The sequence below is a fragment of the Engraulis encrasicolus genome, chromosome 19, assembly GCF_034702125.1.
Source record: "Engraulis encrasicolus isolate BLACKSEA-1 chromosome 19, IST_EnEncr_1.0, whole genome shotgun sequence".
Taxonomy (NCBI): Eukaryota; Metazoa; Chordata; class Actinopteri; order Clupeiformes; family Engraulidae; genus Engraulis; species Engraulis encrasicolus.
In genome coordinates, this window is record NC_085875.1 from 41,791,302 (window position 1) to 41,812,389 (window position 21,088).

A 21,088-nucleotide genomic window follows, 5' to 3' on the forward strand; every position below is an offset into this window, starting at 1 on the left:
GCTGTAGGCCTACCAGAAAACCTGCAGTGGAGAAGAGGCACAAGACACCTGATCGAAGGGTGGTGAGCAAAAAGCTGTCAAAACCAACTTTGTGCCTATTTCCCATATTGTTGTTGGTCTTCCCATTGCAGCGATTAGAAGAGAGGTGATGAGGTTGAGCTCGACATAATCCTCCCAGGATGCGACGACAGAGGGCAGTCGGGAATGGAGAGAACAAGCAAACGAAGAAGCAAACGAAGAAAAAGAAGAAACAGAAAGAGAGAAGAGGGCAAAAAGTGTCGAGTAGGCAGGAGTCGTGGTTGTGTTTACAGCATTTCTGTTGTTTCATGGGATGGGAAAGTTGCCACAAAGTTGATGACATGTTGGGCTCAACAGTAGCATCTGCCAAGCAAAAAAAAAGTTGGGGAAAGGAAAAAAAAACAATGGGACAAATGAGAAGATGACAAACAGGATGGCAAAAAGAGACGTGAGTCGAGTGAATGAATGGGTGGTTGAATCAGTGCATGCATGTATGGATGATAGTTGGATGGATGGATGGATGGATGAATGAATGGATGAACAGAGGGATACATGGGTGTAAGGCTGAAGGAATGAATGGACACTCACACTGTATTTTCTATTTCTCCTGTATTCAAAAACAAATTAAGCCCTTTGTGTGGCCTGCTGCCTGGCTGTCGAGTCTTACAGAAAAAAATATATGTATTAAATCTGGCAAAGCTATTTTGTTTTCTAAGTTTTTTATTGTTTTGTTTTATTTTGACGATGAATTATTTGAAAATAAATATTACTGTTATAATTATAATTTTATTACAAGTATAGATATAGAGAAAGTTGCACACCATCTTTGTCAGCCTTTTATATTTTATATTAGGTTCTTTATTCTTTTGGTTTTTGATAAGCACATATAGGCCTCCGACCTCAGCAGGGTTTTCTAAAGAGATTTTATTTTTCTTTGCCAACAGATGTATAAGATCACTGGAGATGTTTCTTTTTTAAGTTTGAACTTGAATTGGTTGTGTGAAATGACCTGGTTCCTTTTATTTTGGGACACTATTATGATGACGCATCGGTATGAACCTTTTCATTTTATTGTCTTTTTCAGTAAAAAAAAAAACAAGTTTGGCTGGAAAGATATGGTGAATAATCAAGCCTTTCAGTATATCCTTTGACTAGATTATTCCTTGTTTTAAATGTTGATAAATGGGTTTAAACATTACTGTTTGACTCTTTTGTTTTGTTGTGCAATCCTGAAACTATGCTGAGCATGTCCTTTGAAAAAAACCTTTCCCCTCCAAATATAATCAGTAATATTAGAACCTCACGTTTCGGTGTTTAACTTACTGATGTTGGGATTGGGTTACTATTGTGTGTCTGCTCTGCTCTGCTCTGATGGTGTACTGTGTCTGAAACGGGAACAAGGCCATTTTCAATCCCCAAATCTTGGGAAGTTACTCTTTTACACTCTGCATATGCCAGTATCAACATTCACAGCCTCATGGCGGAGAAAAACAACCATTAAATTATATTGATGTGCCTACAAATGACTAACAGGCCCCATAAAATACTGTCCTGTTATAGTGCATTGAATGGAGTGACTGTAGTCTTGAGTGTTGGCATCATGTCGACTCTTTATGTGGAAATGTAAGGCCATGATTTAAGTGGGAAGTGGCATAAGGGCAGAATGCATTCACAGAGAAAGCTCTCTCTCACACACACACACACACACACACACACACACACACACACACACACACACACACACACACACACACACACACACACACACACACACACACACACACACACACACACACACACACACACACACACCTCTGTTTTAACTGGCTCAATGTTAATGTTAGCATGAATGACCAGGATATCCCCAAAGACCAAACATCCACCTAGTTGAGTACAGCATACCTCATTCAACCTATTGCTGTTGCTTCATGCCTCACTTAATCATAAAGAAAAACACCTGGTTAAGATGGAATTTTCATATTTAAATTATATTTAATTTAGACATCTTTAAATGGCTTTATGTAAAAATCATATTTAAACCAAGTGAAATTAATTAACATCAGTGCAAACATACAATTGCTGTCATTCCACAAGAGAGAGAATTATTCAAGAACAGTAGAGAGGTGTTATAAAGTATTGTATATATAAAAAACGTCAAAATATGACTTACAGACATGTATAAAAATGACAGGACATTTTTTTCTCTCTACAGCTTAAAAGCACTATGCTCAGGTACAGTTTTTTGTGGGTAGATAAGTCTGCAGTGGTAAACACAATAAACGGCTTCACCAAATCCAAAGGGCATCTGCCATGTTTTACAACATCCCATCTCACTCAGCGATCCTGTGTCCACCAAAACAATGGAAATGGTTAGCAGTAAATAAACAAAATTACTTAGAATTATATCTTTACCTTCCATTATCTGAAAGATTTTGTGTTAAGCCCACTCTGCAAATTGAATTCAATTCATTCAATGTTGCAAAATGTTATTTACATTTTTCCTTTCAGTTTTTTTTATTTTTATCTGTAGACAGCCACTATGAATGATAGCAAAGCTGAATTTTAATAAATGAAAACGTATGACCCCTCAAACCGGGGTCAGCTATGATATTGAGGATAGGGACTCCTTAGACAAGCCTTTTCACACTCACAAAAATCATAATCCCATCCTACATAGATCACACACACACGCACACGCACACAACACAGTACAACCAAGCAGAGCACTTGTAACGGATGGGCAAAACAGGACAATGATCCTGAATGGGTTTATATTCATCATGGACGGGATAGATGCCTAGTGGTGGCTCTTCCAGAATCTACAACAGTAAAGTCCAATAGAAGAGGAGCAGACCATGGAATCCTCCTGGGATTATGCAGATGTAGGAGACAAACCAGTTTGGGAAGCCCAACGGAACATCCCCAGGCATTTTCTGAATGGTGGTGAGAGGGTGTGTGTGTGTGTGTGTGTGTGTGTGTGTGTGTGTGTGTGTGTGTGTGTGTGTCAAACACAGAGAGCTTCACATTTAATGAACCTCTGTTATGTATAGACAAACAACACAAAGGAAAACAAACAAACTAACAAAATGACGTTAGCTAGGTAGGGAATCAGCAGCGAAGGGGCATCTTCATTCCTTTTTGACGAGCTTGTATTGACGCTTGATCCGAGCGTAGGGGCCAATGCTGTCGTCGAACACAAAGTCCCAAAGCACGCGCACCCAGGACGTGTGCTGGGGTAGATTGTCATAATACTCTGCCGCAATCTCCTTCACCTGCACAAGAAAAAAAAACTTCATTAAAATGCACTTTGCCGTAGGACAGGATGTCATTCGTAGGAAGACGACATCACCTGTCAAACAACATTTGTTTGAACAAAGGCTGTCAAACTCGATTCTGCTGATGGCTGTTCTGTGTGATACCTGGTGCACCTGAAGTATTCTGACCTACTATTTGTATTGAGCAATGGGTTACACAAGGAGCGTTTTGGAATGTAGAGAACTCCTTGAACGCTTGGAGAGAAAAAAACATACAGCAGAGGCTGACATTTCAATGGCAAAAATATGAGTTCAGAGTTAAGCAGGAGGTGCAAACCCTCAGGGGTGTGTTGAATGAAAGGCTGGTTGTTCCACAGAGGGCTCGAACATGGTTAATGTGTCACTTAACCTTTGCTTTCTATCAATATTTGTGCTTTCTGTTTAAAAAAAGAGCTAAATGTGAGGTATAGCATGTCTGTGAGATTTCAGATATAAATGCCAATGGCCATGAGGTTTGATCCAACCAAGTCAGTTATTTAATGGGACCCTTCACCTTCCCTCTCAGGTATTGTTTGCATAACTCCAACCATCTGACATGAAAGCCTCACACTGATTTTGAAGATTTCCTGCTGAACAATGCAGGCTTCAGTATGTTTGTCTTGATGACAGATTATGCAGGCCCACAAACGATTAGGTTTGGTTCATATCTCTGTTTCCACATGTGCCATTCATGGGATTTTTTTTTTAATTATGTACCAGTCAATGTGTCTGTGGGCCCATTTGTGCATCTATTATAAATGGGAAAGTTAGAGAGGAACTAAAAAAATAACAATCATCCAGGTACTATGGAATATTGGACAGTAATTTTGATGACACATCACCATACTCCACTCCACTATGACCATATGTATGCAAATTCTGTATTTGAAAATGTGTGCATTGACCTCCTGTGTACTGTATTCCTCTAGCATTTGCTAGTAGACACAAAGTTTGTTAGGCCTATTTCATGCATTTCTTGCTCTCTGACTAGCAAAAATAAAACCAATATCACCCCAAATCCAAAATCCAGAGACGAGAGGGTTTCCCAAAGACTATGAAACACTATTTGGTACTACGGGCAAGAGCATTGGGCCAGTGCAAATGTTATGCGTGTAAGTGTACCGCCATTGACATACATGTGTGGCAGTTTATCAATTTGTGGTGCTTGGTTTTTATTTTGTGGTGCTGCACCACTGACTGGTCCATGTTTGGGGAAGAAGTCTACTCACCAGTGGTAGTTTACTGCCAGGGATACTGGGGAAGTCATGGTGCTCCATGTGGTAGCCCACATTGAAGGTAATAAAGTTCAGCGGGCCATAGTATGAGTACGTCTCGTGGCCCTTCAGAAACATGTAGTGCTCCGCGATGAAGTGTCCAGAGATGGGATGCAGGCCCATGCACAGGATGGAGCCCGCGATCAGGTAAATGATGGGCTTCAAGCCCCACAGGTAGTAGATCACGCCGTCCACCGCAAACTGGACCAGGGCGTTCATCAGCTCCAGCCTCGTCACCGGCTTGGGGTTCACCAGCAGGGGGCGCAGCGCGTAGAAGAAGGGCTGGAAGAACAGCCACACCACCTTCCTGAGCGGCGTGCTGAAGAACCAGCCCTCCAGCTCGGTGGGGATGTCCACGTCCAGGCCGTCCCCTCCCAGGTAGCGGTGGTGGTCCACGTGGTACTTCTTGAAGGAGGCCGAATACGGCAGGCCGATGGGGATGTTGGCGAACATGGCGAACCAGCGGTTCCAGCGCGCCTGCTTGTTGCCAAAGGCCACGTTGTGCGAGATGTCGTGGATGGCCAGCGTGAGGGAGTGGTTGATGCAGCCGCCGAAGGCGTAGGCCCAGAAGAACACCCACTTCCAGCTGAGGTCGTGCACCAGGTAGCAAGCCAGCAGCTGGGTCAGGACCATCCCCGCTACTACCCACTTCAGCTGAGGGTCGTGGCCCATCAAAGACTTGATCTGTGGGTATTTGGCTGTCAATCAAAACAACAAATTAGAGTGTTATTATTATTACTACTATGATTCATGCAAGTTTGACCATGTGGTTTCACAGATTTTTGTTTACACAACCTACAGTAGATCAGTCATGGGTATGTGGTTAGGGTGTCAGACTTGTAACCCAAAGGTTGCTGGTTCGACTCCCGACCTACCAAGTTGGTGGGGGGAGTAATTAACCAGTGCTCTCCCCCATCCTCCTCCATGACTGAGGTACCCTGAGGCTGAGCATGGTACCGTCCGCCACACTGCTCCATTTCGGGAGCCATTGGGGGCTGCCCCCTTGCATGGATGAGGCATACATGCAATTTTGTTGGGTGCAGTGTACACTTGTGTCCTGTGGAGTGCTGTGTCACAATGATAATGGGAGTTGGAGTTTCCCAGCTGGGCATATTCTCGAATCTCCAATCTGTCAAATATCACCATATACCGTACAGGATTCACTAGTGGATTATTTGAGTTTTGCCACGTTATTACATTACATTACACTAAGCTGACGCTTTCATCTAAAGTGACTTGCAGTTATTTACAGGGTATTGGTTACAGTCCCTGGAGCAATGTGGGGTTGGGTGCCTTGCTCAAGGGCACTTTAGCCATGGATGGATGTGAAGGGAGAGGTTAGGGTGGGATTCGAACCTACAACCCTCTGATCTAACCACCCCCCACAACCATTAGGCCAGGGCTGCCTGCCATATCTATTATTATATACAGTATATGAAGTCAATGCAAAGTAACTTCTGGCTCAGGTACCGGCTACATGGTAGCATCACCATGAATAAGAATTACCACTTTTCATCAAAATAACTATATACTTTTAAAAAACATGATGAATAAAGTATGTGTTGTACAACAAATGGCACGTAGCAATATAAATAGAAGAGAATAGAAACAGAAATTGTGGCACAGTGACTGAAATTGAAGTCACTGTAATTGAATAACTGCCTAATGCTTTGCCCCTAGGGAGTACAATGCTCCTGGCAACAACCTTTCCAATTAGAAGACGTTTTGTTTTGCTCCTCATGTTACCTATGAAACCATATTTACCAAAGCTGAACAAGTGTCTCCCATGAGTACAACCACTATATTAAAGCAGTGACATCACATTCAGTCATTGAGATAGACATTTTAGATAGGAGTTGATTGGATTGGATTTTAGATTGAATGTTGGAGTAAACATGTGTTAGTGATTCCACCACCGCAATGACAGCAGGGCACCTGCACTTTATTTCAACCGGCAGCCCAAATGCATGCAAATATGTCCAGCCACTGTCATGGTCATTTGCCTACTGGCAAGGACCGATGCAAATCCTCACTCCAGGGAAAGGTTACACTCACAGACAAGTACACCTGCCCTCTGATAAATCTAGAAACAATATTGTTTTGCACTTGTGCTAACAGGGTATCTCCCAGGCTTTGGCCGAGCTCAGAATGTATATGCCTCGATGCACTCCATTAAGAGATAACCTGAGGCTATTGTTAATTTTTGTCCTGTTTCGCTCTCTCTGCCTGATCACTTGCTGTTCCTTCCTTTGCAATGTTTTCGTCATTTATTATTCAGAGGTAGCCATGCACATGTGACCCTGTGAATATATGTATGGTGAATATTTGTGAATATATCTGCAATGTTGTGTGTAATGTCCTTGTGTCTTCTTCTGTATTTATGTATGCATGTATGCTACTTGACACCTTAATTTCCCTCTGGATCAATAAATGATACTCTACTTTACTCTATATCTTCCCTCTCTGATAATACTAGGTCAGGTTGGAAGTTTGTTTTGAGAGTTTTAAACTCAAGTGCAGGGTTATTTATAGCCCTATAGTGATTACTCATGCCATGCCGACTCATTTTTTCCTCCCATTATTGCTGTTCAGCTTGACTTTACAGGAGATAAGACACACCACCATCACATGCCCCAGAGGACTGACACCATGACAACGTTGACACCTTGTGGCTGTGTGTGTGTTACTCGCAGATACGCAACAGAGCTGATTCACACATTTATTAGTTTAGACATATTCATCTAAGCAAGGCTTTTCTTACTATTCCAAATGTTTTAGTGTCCTCATATACTAAGTCTGACCTATAAATGTCTCATGTTAAATGAGGCCATAAGGTCTGCCGCATGTTTAGATAGTTAATGAATAACCTTGCATCATAAAAAGGGATAATATCACTGGGACCCGCCATGGCTCACCCTCTCAGCATCATCACAAATGAGGCCATCTATGAAGATACACCCATCCTACGCTGATTAGGCAATGCAATACACTTGGATTCAGGACTTAAAAATAGTATGTTTTTTGTAGAAAATTCAAGGACAGATTAATAACATCAACCTTCACGTTTGATTTTGTGAGTGTCCAATATCCATATACCAAATCAACATGTATGATCAACGCATAACTTGCAAACAAAAGGCTAACGGGGTGATTACATAGGCCTATCTCATCTTACAACAACATCAAGGTGTGGTGTCGTTTTATTTTCCCATGAGGGTTGAGTCAATCTTCAGCAGAAATAGTTAGGCCTACTAATCTGTCACTTAAGCAGAACTCAGGAAAAAAAAAGAGAACCCCATTACCAGTTATTTCTTCCTCTCCCTCTCTGGAGTTAGAAAGGCTTCAACACCATGGTGACAAAACACACAGTCCAGTCACCTGCTTTTGTTCTGCTCAAGAAACTCTACTACCCCACCTCAGCTAAACTTCCCCAGGGGCTGTTGTGGGGATCATAAAAACAAAAGCCTTTTTAATGTTTAATGAGCAGCGGTTGTAAACCAAGTCTGTGTAGTATTCTAACTCACAGAACATTGGTTCAAAGAAATGTCACCTTAGCTGTCTGTTACCAGCCAGTCAGCCGCTCCCTTGGTAGGTTATGCTACTAAAAAAAATGCAAAATGGAAATGCCACTCTGAAATTATAATTTGGGTATTCCTAATGTTCTCAAATGTCAACTTAAAAGCCCAAAGGGCTTCTTAGAGGTCATTAAACACAAATAGAGTAGGCCATGAAAAGACATGTTTACAATACGGTTAGGGAGGGAAATCTGCTATTTTGACCCTCCTTCATAGTCAGAGCAGTGTGACTGTCATGTTATCCTTTGAGTAGCCCGTGTGTGCCATTATCCACCCCACACCTTGTGTCCTGTTACCTTCCAGGCCTTAGCTTTTGTTGTCGGTCGCACCTGCCGAAACGCTTTGCTATTGTTTTTGAAGCAAAAGGCACGGGGAGTCAATTGTGATCACCTTACATATTCCAGACTTATCACACAAGAATCCTAGTCCTAGTGTAGGCCTATCAAGGCTGGACAACAAACTGGACAGACAAGGCAAAGAACCAAGACTCCTTTCCTTGCAGTTATGGGAAAAACTAGTATAAAATAGTGGAATGATTTTAAAACAAAGGATGGCTTCCCTGTTCAACAACCGAAATGTGAATGAAAATGAATGAATGACAAACCAGCATTGTTGAATAAGCACCTGTCTAACCTGTTGAGAGAACTCAGTCAGTCTGGTATGGATTTGGACAACAGGTGCAATTGGGTTACCCAAAGGTATATCTTTCAGCTACTTGAAAAAAAATCTAATACCGTCACAAGCTCTCTTAAACTTAAGTCACATGTCCCTAATTGAGCGTCAGTTTTAACGACGCATTTTCCTACGCATTTGTACCACAGCAAAATCAGTGCCTCAACCAAATAACAAGCCCACATTTTCGTCGTTCTTACTTTCTTACCTAGAATTTCTTTTCTTCGTGAAGTATGTGGCTGTTCATTATAAACCCATTCAAAGTCCCAGCGCCCTGTTGCTTTCCCCATGTCGACACTCCACTTGCTACGACTGGAGATCACGTTATGAGCTCGAGCGCTGGATGGTTTCAGGACGACACACCCTTGGGTAGGCAGGTGAAACAGCCAGCCACTCCCATGGAAATCGCATGAGGTGAGGTCCAGCAGGCTGGCCTACCTGTCAAACAACTTTCAGGCAGGTTATGGTTTATATCAACAAGACACAATAGAAAAGTATCAGGTGATGGTCAGCCCTTGACAGAAACCGTAGGCCTAGTCTTTTATATATATATATATATATATATATATATATATATATATATATATATATATATATATATATATAATGCCAAATGCTGGTAAAACTTGGCTGGCATGTTATTCCTTGGAATGACATGCGCATCATAGCAGCCTATATAATGTTGTTTGCCCCTTGTGTATCAATTAGTTGTATTTAAGTTCAAGAAAAAGCTCAGTAACTCAGTTTCTATTTGCTTGATATACTTCCATGTAGATAGCTAACACCATCTTGCTTTAGCACCTCATCATTTAGACCAACACTACTATGATATAGGCTATATATATTAGCTTTTTCTGTTGAAGATCAAGATGAGGAAATAGAGTAATTGCCATTTCCCAGGCTTGGTAGTTTGCAATATGTTTTCCAAACAATAGTGAATAAATAAATACATAAACAATTGTATTTTTTTTCTGTGAAAAGGGCTAAAATGTATAGCAATTTGGAACATACAACGTCTAGGCTAAACAATAGGCATAGTAACGGTTTGGTGTTTAGGGATGAAACGGGTAGGCGAGCCTATTTGCACCAAAATAGCATAGAAGCAGCGAAAGAAAAAAAAAACAAAGAAAGTAAAAGAAAAGAAGAGGTAGGCCTATCTTAATCTAAGACAATTGCTTCAAACGGAGACGGGACCAATGCAAGCCTCTCTAATAATAGCGTAACGTATGCAATCAAAATGTGTTTTTATTTTATTGATTATTTTCAGAGGTGGAACGTAACTAAGTATTTTTACTTCGTTACTGTACTTAAGTAGTTTTTTCTGGAATTTGTACTTACTTGAGTAAAAATAAAAATGCAGACTTTTACTTTTACTCAAGTACATTTTTTGACAATTACTTGTACTTTCTACTCCTTACATTTCTAGGAGAAGACTTACTAGTTACATTTATCCTAGGTTTTCCTGTTGTGTTTCGTGGATATTTCAGTAGCCTCAGCTGCGGGCAGGGAGGTGGGACCAAGCCCCTCTTCCAAATTGACACCCAGATAGAAAATATACTTTTAAAAACATTAACAGGACTCCATAGTCATGTTCAAATGGAACCGAAAACCGTTGCAGACAATTTTTCCTATTGTATCAAGTAGGTAGACATGGAGAAAGACAGCCAGTGCGCGTGTAGGCCTACTTGTACTTTTGTACTGAAAAGTACATTTAAAAGTTAGTACTTAGGACTTTTACTTAAGTACGTTTTTGGTAAACAACTTTTACTTTCACTTGAGTAATTTTTTCGCAGGGTACTTCTACTTTTACTTAAGTACACAACTTCAGTACTTCTTCCACCTCTGATTATTTTCTGTGCAAATTTGCTAAAATTGCAGAACATAGGCATACATCTAATCTGCCACTATTTTCTCACGCTCGAATGTGTGCGTCTGTGAAATCTCGCGAGAATATGTAAACAGGCCACCGAGTCGACGGGAGTTCGTGTGGGACAGACGGGGGGAGAGTTGAGTTTGTGTGTGTGTTGCTGAAGAGGAGCGGCAGCCAAGGAAGGAGCAGACACATTGGAGTACGCAAGAGCAACAGAATATTATTTTCATGATGGCATCAGAGGACACGCTGTATATCGAGACCGACGGTTCGGAGATGCCAACAGAGATTGTGGAATTGCACGAAATTGAAGTGGAAACGATAGAGACTACTGTGGTCGGTGGAGACGACGACGAACACCAGCCCATGATTGCTTTGCAGCCTCTGGATGATCCGAATGGTATTCACCATCATCAAGAAGTGATTTTAGTTCAGACCAGAGAAGAGGTAGTCGGGGGGGACGACTCCGACCTTCGTGCGGACGATGATTTTGAAGATCAAATTCTTATACCTGTTCCAGCTGTTGAAGAGGAGTACATTGAGCAGACTCTTGTGACTGTTGCAGGGAAAAGCTCTGTGGGCCGGATGAAGAAGGGGGGAGGCGGCATGGGTAAGAAAGCTGGTAAAAAGAGTTATTTGACTGCCGCTGAAGCAGGGAGTCGAAAATGGGAGCAGAAACAGGTTCAAATCAAGACACTGGAAGGAGAATTTTCTGTTACGATGTGGGCATCAGGTGAGTTCAAGTAGCTGAAACAAGTCTGTTGTATCATTGCATTGTTCTCTGTGCTTTCAAAGAAGGCCGTGTGCGGGCGTTGTCATTTTGAACGCCATGTGGCGTGCATGGCTAGCCAACGCCAACATAACAATTCGGATAAAAAACCTTCTGTGTATACAGTCGGGGTTGAAATGTTTTTGTTTTGAAGGGAAGCCATGTTTTTAAGCATTGATGGGCGCCGCCATATTCGCCCAGACCAGTATGGCGGCCCGAAAAAATGGCGTTGATTCGGCCGGGGAACATGGCGGCCAAAGCGGGAGGCAGGAAACCTCGGCTGGCTCGAAGAGTAGGCCGCAATGGCGCAGTTAGTCAAAAGCGGCTAGATTCATTGCTCATGTAGATCTCACGGTTCGACGAGGGGAGGGACGTCTACCAAATATTCATTGTCACCGAGGACGCAGATGGCGCTTTACATGGTAAAAGCGACAAAGACTGCTGTTCAATGATCAGATTCGTATAGGTTTACATTTTGTTCCGCAATTTATTTACTTGGCACTAAAACTTTTCGGTAAAAAACTGAAAACCACGTTGGACATGTGCAGCCATTTGTTATCTACGGTAGTAACCACTGTTTTGATGCAGATTATTCCATGGATTCATAAAGAGGAACGATGTATATATTTTTAGCGTGTGTTTGTAATGTGTTGCTTTTTGGAGTTTGGTAGGGTAACGAGCATGCTAGCCCATAGCGGTAGATATTAGCAGTTGCTAAACAAACTTGGGTAAGGGGATTGATACTCCCAACTGAGTTCGCTCCCGGACGTGCGGTCCCAGGTGTTTCTATCACTCCCGGACGTGCGGTCCCACCCGATTATATTTCACGTATTATCATATACTGCCACATACAAGCAATTTAGGGTTAGGTTTAGGGTTAGGTTTAGGGTTAGGGTTAAGGTTAGGTTTAGGTTTAGGTTTAGGTTTAGGGTTAGGGTTAAGGTTAGGGTTAGAAACAAAAAACTAACATCAACAAGATAACTGGCTCCGTAATATGGCGGTGGTACCGTTAGTCTGGCTAGTGGGAGCGAGATGAAATGGGAGCGTCCTGAGATGGGAGCGTCAATCTGGGAATCACAAACTTGGGAGTGTGCCTAGTTGAAACATGTAGGGCATCGCTTTTTTGCAGTTAGACCCAATGTGTGTGGAATGTACCCCTGCAGGAATGCCGCAAATAATGTTTTGCTCATGTGGAAAATTAAGTCGCAACATTTTGAACCATAGAATTTGAACAATTAGTAGGCTAGTGTTGAGAAAAGTTTACAAAAGAGTGGGCGGAGTTTACCACCAGTTCAAACTGCATCGAAACCGAGAGTGAAAAGTAGTGCTGGTATTGATTCTCAAATTAATGTTACGTTTTGTACTTTTTCTTTGAGAGCTGAGCGACCTGCTGTTTCATTCTGTTTTCTGCTGTGATTGTCAATGAGGGGTCCCGCTCTCAAGTGGGTTGAAGTGGCTAACCTGTCACGCGCAGTACATCAGTGTTTGTTTGCATTTTTGCAGCATTTGTTTTTGACCTGGGGTCAGCTGGGGTACACAGCGAAGTGAAGAGGGGGTGTTGTCTGTTTGAGTGTGAACATCTGCTTGACAATCTTTACGAAATGCCACCCTGAAGTGGAGCAAAGGAAAGTATTTTTTATGCCTGTCGTCTGTTTTTTAAAGGGGTAGTTGATATTTTAATTATGTAGTTGGCACCCTGGCTTATTATGATTCGTTGAATTACTTGCGTAACGATTTCATTCTGTCCATGCATTGTCATGTGGATTAAGTTGCACACGTTGATTGGCTCTATTCTGTGCTGTGATCACAGTAACCAAAGAATCGTGTTTGATTAGTCTCTATTGAGTGGATTTGCGCTTACTGTTCTCCCAGCCTTCAATTCTATTTGCAAAGCATCATCTTTCCCCACCGTTATCATGCACAGCCCCACATGGATCTCTCTCACACACATACACACACTGACAGTGAGTGCTTGTCTGTGTTTTAACTAGGCAGTGTTCGACGACATTTGTAAACTGGGCCATGGCATTTCCCTTTCTTCAAGTCTGGTGTTGATCTGTAGATTGGGTGTCTTCATAAAGTTGTTGTACTTGTCTAATCGGCATTGAGCCTTCAGAAACTCTCAAAATGAGTGAAACAAAATGTGGTGATATGCAGTTGATCACGATTGATGATTTGTCATACTACAACTTGTGACTTTTGTTTGTCGCACACTTTACCCGATACATGCATTAGAGTTAAAGTGATACTGTTACATTTTTGGAAATAAGCTTATTTTACACCTCCCCTTGAGTTTAATAATATGGTTTTACCGTTCTTCTGTACTTTCAACCGTTCTCTGTTAAGCTAGCAGTTAACATTGAGTCCTATGAGACCAGTCGGCGGCTAACTGGTCTCCTAGGACTCAATGTTAACTGCTAGCTTGGAGGTAAAATTTGAGGGTAAGCGGATGGAGACTCCCAACTGAGATCGCTCCCGGACGTGCGGTCCCAGGTGTTTCTATCACTCCCGGACGTGCGGTCCCACCCGATTATATTTCACGTATTATCATATACTGCCACATACAAGCAATTTAGGGTTAGGGTTAGGTTTAGGGTTAGGGTTAGGTTTAGGGTTAAGGTTAGGGTTAGAAACAAAAAACTAACATCAACAAGATAACTGGCTCCGTCATATGGCGGTGGTACCGATAGTCTGGCTAGTGGGAGCGAGATGAAATGGGAGCGTCCTGAGTTGGGAGCGTCAATCTGGGAATCAATTTGAGCTACCATACCCAGAGAATGGTTGAACCTATAGGATAACAGTAAAACCCTATTATGTAACTCAAGGGGAGGTGTAAAATAAGCTTATTTTTAAAAAATGGGACAGTATCACTTTAAACTGTAGGTTGCTAATCAGTAGAAACAATAAAGCCCCCACACACTGACCTCTTTACACTGTGACTTTAGACCAGGGATGGGCAACTTTGATAATGAGGAGGACCACATTTTTTCATTGCCACCATCGGAGGGCTACATGACCACGGATCTGACTGCAGAGTTCAAGGTGTAGTTGGTTGCCCACTAACTGTCCATATTGTTTGTAATGCCGTGTACAGACCAGGAGCGGACGGAGCGAATGAAGCGGCTGAAGTCATTATTTCTCTATGGAGGGCACGCGACCTGCGCTACCAAAGCGAATTCGACAGGAGCGAATTTGACAGGAGCGAATTTTGACGATTAAACTCAATCTAATCGTAGGCGAATTCGCTCTGACGCTGTTCGGCGGAAAACAATCGGAACGTTCATAACTCTGAATGTCCCAGGTTGTCAAGCCAGAGCTGCTATGCGATTAGCTGAATCAAACATGTCAATGCTGTGTCTGGAGCGTATACAGTTCTTCTGCTACCCACGCTACCAGGCAGCATAGTTCGCTCTTGGTCTGACTCTGGACACAGCATAAGGAACAGAAGTGTAGTCTGTTGGCCAACAACATAATTACAACATATTTACAACATAAATTTTTAATTTCTATTTGATCTGAGTTAAGAGGCGGGTCGTATGTGGACCCCGGGCCTCCAGTTGCCCATTTCTGCTTTTGACACAAGGTTGTAAAATGGTCAGTGTGCAGGCGTTTTATGTTTTTTTTAAATATTATTATCAGCGACATGCAATTCCTCATAGTTTTTGTTTTAATGATTTCTTATCATTTGTAGGCTGTGGAAAAGTGCAACACTGCTACAATTACGGTCAAACCAGACAATTTATTCTAAAAGCTGACGTTTCCATCTGTCAGAAATGAGTCATTTGTTATAGTAAAACAGATAATTATTGTGTCCCCCAGATGACAAGAAGGACATTGACCATGAGACGGTGGTGGAGGAGCAGATCATTGGGGAGAACTCCCCTCCAGACTACTCAGAATACATGACCGGCAAGAAGCTGCCCCCAGGGGGCATCCCTGGCATAGACCTGTCAGACCCCAAACAGCTGGCTGAGTTCGCCAGGTGAGTGGCATTCTAGCAGCCAGTGATGGCTGGAGTCTTCATCCGTGATTAGTCTTTTGGTATTGTTTTTAAATAATATTATTGAAAAAGAACAGAATTTTGGTGCGTTTGCTTTTTTGTAATCAATAATCTATAAAGCACTAAATATACAGCTATTTAAAACCAAAGGAAAAGGGCCAATGAAATAAAAACATGTCATATAAAATAATACCATTCCTTCATGAATAAGCTTAAGGTTTAAGTTGCTGTATTTGGCATTGATGAATGCCCCAATTAAATGCAAAGTCCGACTCGGAAGTATTGAATGAACTTTTGTCAGATTACTGAAAAGGCTACACTTATTGTGTGTAACATCTATGTTCTGTTAGCTGTGTTTCTGGTGTCTTAAAGTAGTTTCTCCTTTGGACATTTTGACCCATTGAGTAAAAAGGCTGAATGAAGCAGGCTAACATGGTAACCATTTCTTTAATCGTGTATGTCAAACACAGGATGAAGCCACGGAAGATTAAGGAAGATGACGCACCCAGAACAATAGCGTGTCCACACAAAGTAAGTTTGGCTGTAACACGGTACCTGTGGCATTCAGTGACCCACGGAGATCAGAAGCACAGGCCCATTTGTTTTCATACATACATTAAACAGGCAGAGGAATTAGGTTAGCAAGCGTCCTTAAGGATTTAAATAATACAAAAACCTCCACAAATAAGCTGGGTGACGTGAACCATATGTACTGTAGACTGAGTCTCTCTCTCTCTCTCTCTCTCTCTCTCTCTCTCTCTCTCTCTCTCTCTCTCTGCCCTTCTGTAGGGCTGCACCAAGATGTTCAGGGACAACTCTGCCATGCGGAAGCACTTGCACACCCACGGGCCCCGGGTGCACGTGTGTGCGGAGTGTGGAAAGGCTTTCGTGGAGAGCTCCAAGCTCAAGCGCCACCAGCTCGTTCACACCGGAGAGAAGCCCTTCCAGGTGAGTCACGCCATAATCTGATTGTATCTGATATCTGATAGCCTGCTCGATTTCAGGCTTGACAGACCACGGAAACGGATGCCAACTAGCAGAGTTAGGTGGTAGAATGTTAGTAAACCCCCCTCCTGAAACCTCATTCAGTATCAGTAATGTTTAGCTTTAGCTTCTTTAGCTCAGCAGAATCGTGTTGTGCCTCTCATACCGAATTGGAGCGTTTTCTGGAAGGTCGCATATTTAAACCCTGAATGGTGACCTAGTGCAGGATGTGCTCTGTTACATTTGCAAGAATAAAAAAACATTGAGAATATTTGAGAGTACTTTGATGTCTGTTTGTACATTATCTTTGCCTTTATGTTAGTCATTAGGCTACCATATTTTCGGAACCAAAAGACGCACTGTGTTAAAAGACGCACCACCAAGGACCGTGACTTTTTTCACACACTAGACGCACTGCATCATAGGACGCACTTCATAACTAAATTCATAATTTCATAACTAATGCTGTTGTTGTTCAGAATGCACAAAAAAGAACATGCATGGCCGAATACACACAATATCAAACGTTGCCGAATATCGCAACCTAGAGTTTTCGAGCAGTTTCTTAAAGTATGACATGAAGCCATCACTGAATTTTATGCATGTTTTTTTTCAAAGAAAACGGATGTTTAAACACATTTAATGTAGGCCATCCAGCAACAGATTCATAGAACATTGAAAAAGAATCGCCTGGTACAGTGCCCTCCATTATTATTGGCACCCCTGGTTGAGATGTGTTTTTTAGCTTCCAATTATTATTATTTTTCTCTAAATAATATGGGACCTTAATGGAAAAAAAGAGAAAAATCCAACCTTCAATACAAGTGCATTTATTCAGTGGGGAAAAAATCCCACATAAAGAAATAATTATTTGACATCAAATAATGTGTGTCACAATTATTAGCACCCCTGTTGTTAATATTTTGTACAACCCCCTTTTGCCAACAAAACAGCACCTAATCTTCTCCTATAATGTTTCACAAGATGGGAAAAGACAGAAAGAGGGATCTTCAGCCATTCCTCTTTGCAGAATCTCTCTAAATCATCCAGAGACCTGGGTCCTCTCCTCTGTAGCTCACCCCACAGGTTCTCAATGGGGTTGAGGTCTGGGGACTGAGATGGCCATGGGAGGAGCTTGATTTTGTGTCTGGTTAACCATTTCTGTGTAGATTTGGCCATATGTTTAGGGTCATTGTCTTGCTGAAAGACCCAGTGACGACCCATCTTCAGCTTTTTGGCAGAGGGCAACAGATTTTGATTTAAAATGTCCTGGTATTTCAAAGCATTCATGATGCCATGCACCCTAACAAGCTTCCCAGGGCCTTTGGAAGCGAAACAGCCCCACAGCATCACTGACCCACCCCCATACTTCACAGTGGGTATGAGGTGCTTTTCAGCATGCGCATCTTTCGTGGCACGCCAGACCCACTTAGAGTGTTTGTTGCCAAAAAACTCAATCTTGGTCTCATCTGACCAAAGCACACGGTCCCAGTTGAAGCCCCAATACCGCTGGGCGAACTCCAGACGTTTGCGTTTATGATTGTGGGTGAGGAAAGGTTTTCTCCGTGCATGCCTCCCAAACAGCTTGTTGGCGTGTAGACAGCGCCTGATGGTTGATTTGGAGACTTTGTGACCCCAGGATGCTACCATTTGTTGTAATTCTGTAACAGTGAGCTTTGGAGATATTTTGATTTCTCTTACCATCCTCCTCACTGTGCGTGGTGGCAAAATAAACTTGGGTCCTCGTCCAGGCTTGTTTACCACTGTTCCAGTTGTTTTGAACTTCTTAATTATTCCTCTCACAGTAGATATGGGCAGCTGCAGTTGAGTGGCAATCTTCTTGTAGCCTCTGCCTGACCTGTGAAGGTCGACGCACATCTGCCTCACTTGTATGCTGTGTTCCTTTGTCTTTCCAATGTTTAAGAGTGGATAAGAGAAATGGCCTCGGTGTCACGTCATATTTATACCCCAGGGAAACAGGAAGTGATGAATTACTAATTAAATGTTTCTACATACTCTGGTAAACTTTGTAAACTACTGTAGAAATGACAGAAATGCTTCAATTATATTTATTTCCTGGGAATTGTTAAGGGTGCCAATAATTGTGGAACAGGTGATTTAATGAAAAATAATTATTTTTTTAGTCAGGGATTTTTTTTATTTTCCTACAATTCATTTGAGTTGAAGGCTACATTTTCCTAAAAATTTCAGTGTGACAGTATTCTTCTGCAATAAACACTGAATTTATTTGAAGGCTTTTAACACATCTCAACCAGGGGTGCCAATAATTATGGAGGGCACTGTATTTCAGGAGTTGCGACCCTCGTCTCTCCTCGAGATCTGCTCCGCGTCTCTCCCTCCTTCCCTCCCTCCCACACACACACGCGCAGGCACAGCGTTGGCCACCCATGCCTTTTTTTTCACATGTTTTACTGCAATAACGTCTTGCGAGTGCATGCAATTATGCACACAACCATGTCAACGAGAGCGCGTATGCCATCATAACTCTGCATCGAGCAAATAATATGCAACAGCTGAGAGAGAGAGAGAGAGAGAGAGAGAGAGAGATCTTTACAGGCGCCATTGTAACCTGGCTACTGTACACACAGCCTACCCCGCGACGTTCTTGATTATAGGGTCTGGTCTGGCATTGGGCCTACCCACAAGTATTTTTTCATAACGTGCACACCCGTTTCCCCCCGAAGTCGTTCTAAAATATCGACAGAGTCTCGCGGCCATGATTTTTTTCACACATTGGACGCACTGGCTTATAAGACGCTCTGGCAGTTTTTGACAATATTTAAGGATTTTATATGCGCCTTAGGGTCCGAAAAATATGGTAGTCTTATTTCAAAAAGTGTCATCGTTATAGGCTTAAGAATTTCCTCTACCTTCAGGCTTGCGCCATGGCACATGCTGCAGGGTATAGGCATGTCATAAGACTCCAAAGACATTTTCATTATTAATTCTCATGCAAAGTGGGTCGCATGTTTTCCTAATACACAGGGATCATATGGGCGGTAGGAAAAACTATGAATGATGAAATTATGCAAAAGTTGTGTAACTGTAGGCACGGTTGATCAGGTGGTGCCGTCCAAATTTAATAACGTGAATGTTGATTGGCTTTACAGAAATTATACTCACATTTGTGTGTCCATGTGTCTTTTGTTATCAACATTAGTATTTTTAGTTGTGTGCAACCAGCTGTATACGACGACAAGGTGGTTCAGTCTGGATCAGAAACTCTTACTTTTTGGAATGTTTGTACACAGCTTTGGTCTGATGACCTTGTTTTCTTTAGCTGTAGCCACTATATATCGTTGCATGCCTCTCAATGAATGATCAATTGCTAATATATTCCCCGTTCTTTCTGTGCCCTGTGCCTCCCACTCCCTTCCCTCCCTGCCTGTACTGATGCAGTGCACGTTTGAGGGCTGTGGAAAGCGCTTCTCTCTGGACTTCAACCTGCGCACGCACGTCCGCATCCACACGGGAGACAGGCCCTACGTCTGCCCCTTCGACGGCTGCAACAAGAAGTTCGCCCAGTCCACCAACCTCAAGTCCCACATCCTCACACATGCCAAAGCCAAAAACAACCAGTGAACAAGCCCTGCGCATGTGTGTGTGTGTGTGTGTGAAAAAACGGACCCTTTGTATATTTGTTTCTAGGATTACAAGAAAAAGAAAGCAAAAGAAAAAAAAACCAAGAGAATACCATGGCGAGACTCTTTTGATAAAAGTACAAAAGGTGAGCGTAATGGAATACTGTAGATGTCTTACCCCAGCCACTCACCTCCCTGAGAGAAAAGTGAAGAAAAGAAAGCGTCACTTTTTTGTTTTTCTTTTTAAACGAACCCACATGGATTTGGAAAGTTTCTTCTTGTGAAGACGCGGAACTGCGGGACCTACGGTCCAGGAAGTGCCACTGCAGCACCCAAAGAGAAGTTTGCGCTGATATGTACTGTATTCTTTTGTGCAAAAACCATCTTAAAGGAGAGGAAGGAAAAATGCTTTTTTAAAAGTCAGATTTATTTTGTTTTACAGTGTGCATATTGTACACTTATTTTTGACCTTGTATGTAGTCATGTTATGTGCGTGCGTGTGTATGTTTTTGAGTGTGTGGGTGTTTCCCCAGAGATTTAGGATTTTTTAGAAGACTGCTGTTATGTTGCTCCTGTAAAGATCCTTATATTATTGTTATCCTATATATATTATTTGTGGGGGATATCCTTTCAGGTCTCCTTTTTTTGTGTAATTGCAGCAAAACGTTAATTTCATCATCATGTAGATAATAGAAATGTGAAAGTGTTAAAAAAAAACCCAATTACACCCATTTTATGTTTTAAGTTATCCTGATGTTAACAGATGCAAAAAATGGTATGTCCATCACTGAAAATCAGTTGTTTCCCCCAAAGCTTTGTTTTTATAAGTTAAAGGAGCCTACATGAAAAGTCTGGGGTGTCTTACTTTGCATAGCCAGAATGTCGTACAATTGATTGATTAACCCATGTTGATATGAACATCCCCTTGTACAGCGGTGACCAACGGTAATTAAAAAAAAGTGTGGTCCCTGACGAGTCATTCCGAGGTGGTTATTGGGACATGGATGATGGCACTGACAGAAGGGTTTAAA

At 42.1% G+C, this 21,088-nt stretch overlaps 3 protein-coding genes across 8 annotated transcripts in view; 2 read left to right on the forward strand and 1 right to left on the reverse strand.

The window, feature by feature from the left end:
* The window catches only part of evla (Enah/Vasp-like a), a 72,257-nt gene extending 70,947 nt beyond the window's left edge, over positions 1–1,310 (forward strand). For all 6 annotated transcript variants that reach the window (XM_063184463.1, XM_063184460.1, XM_063184459.1 and 3 more), the window contains one exon: positions 132–1,310. In XM_063184463.1, coding sequence (XP_063040533.1) covers positions 132–169 — 38 coding nt within the window. In that variant the 3' untranslated portion in view covers positions 170–1,310. The remainder of the gene's footprint in view (positions 1–131) is intronic.
* Positions 1,311–2,144: 834 nt separating this feature from the next.
* degs2 (delta(4)-desaturase, sphingolipid 2) lies at positions 2,145–9,207 on the reverse strand. The gene is made up of 3 exons (XM_063224223.1): positions 9,041–9,207; positions 4,541–5,283; positions 2,145–3,290 (listed from the first exon to the last, which is right to left on the reverse strand). The coding sequence occupies exons 1-3, from the start codon at positions 9,120–9,122 to the stop codon at positions 3,147–3,149; spliced, it is 969 nt and encodes a 322-aa protein (XP_063080293.1). The 5' UTR covers positions 9,123–9,207; the 3' UTR covers positions 2,145–3,146.
* Positions 9,208–10,808: 1,601 nt separating this feature from the next.
* On the forward strand, positions 10,809–21,029 carry yy1a (YY1 transcription factor a). The gene is made up of 5 exons (XM_063184467.1): positions 10,809–11,435; positions 15,291–15,453; positions 15,942–16,002; positions 16,261–16,419; positions 19,876–21,029. Exons 1-5 carry the CDS (start codon positions 10,931–10,933, stop codon positions 20,056–20,058), a joined length of 1,071 nt encoding a protein of 356 aa, XP_063040537.1. The 5' UTR covers positions 10,809–10,930; the 3' UTR covers positions 20,059–21,029.
* Positions 21,030–21,088: the final 59 nt, after the last annotated feature.

Coding starts and splice junctions, on each gene's coding strand:
- degs2 (XM_063224223.1), bottom strand. CDS start 9,122: ATGGGGAAAGCAACAGGGCGCTGGGACTTTGAATGGGTTTATAATGAA. Junction 5,284..9,040: donor ACGAAGAAAAGAAATTCTAG/GTAAGAAAGTAA, acceptor TTTGATTGACAG/CCAAATACCCACAGATCAAG. Junction 3,291..4,540: donor CTGGCAGTAAACTACCACTG/GTGAGTAGACTT, acceptor TTTCTTGTGCAG/GTGAAGGAGATTGCGGCAGA.
- yy1a (XM_063184467.1), top strand. CDS start 10,931: ATGATGGCATCAGAGGACACGCTGTATATCGAGACCGACGGTTCGGAG. Junction 11,436..15,290: donor TGTTACGATGTGGGCATCAG/GTGAGTTCAAGT, acceptor TGTGTCCCCCAG/ATGACAAGAAGGACATTGAC. Junction 16,420..19,875: donor CCGGAGAGAAGCCCTTCCAG/GTGAGTCACGCC, acceptor GTACTGATGCAG/TGCACGTTTGAGGGCTGTGG.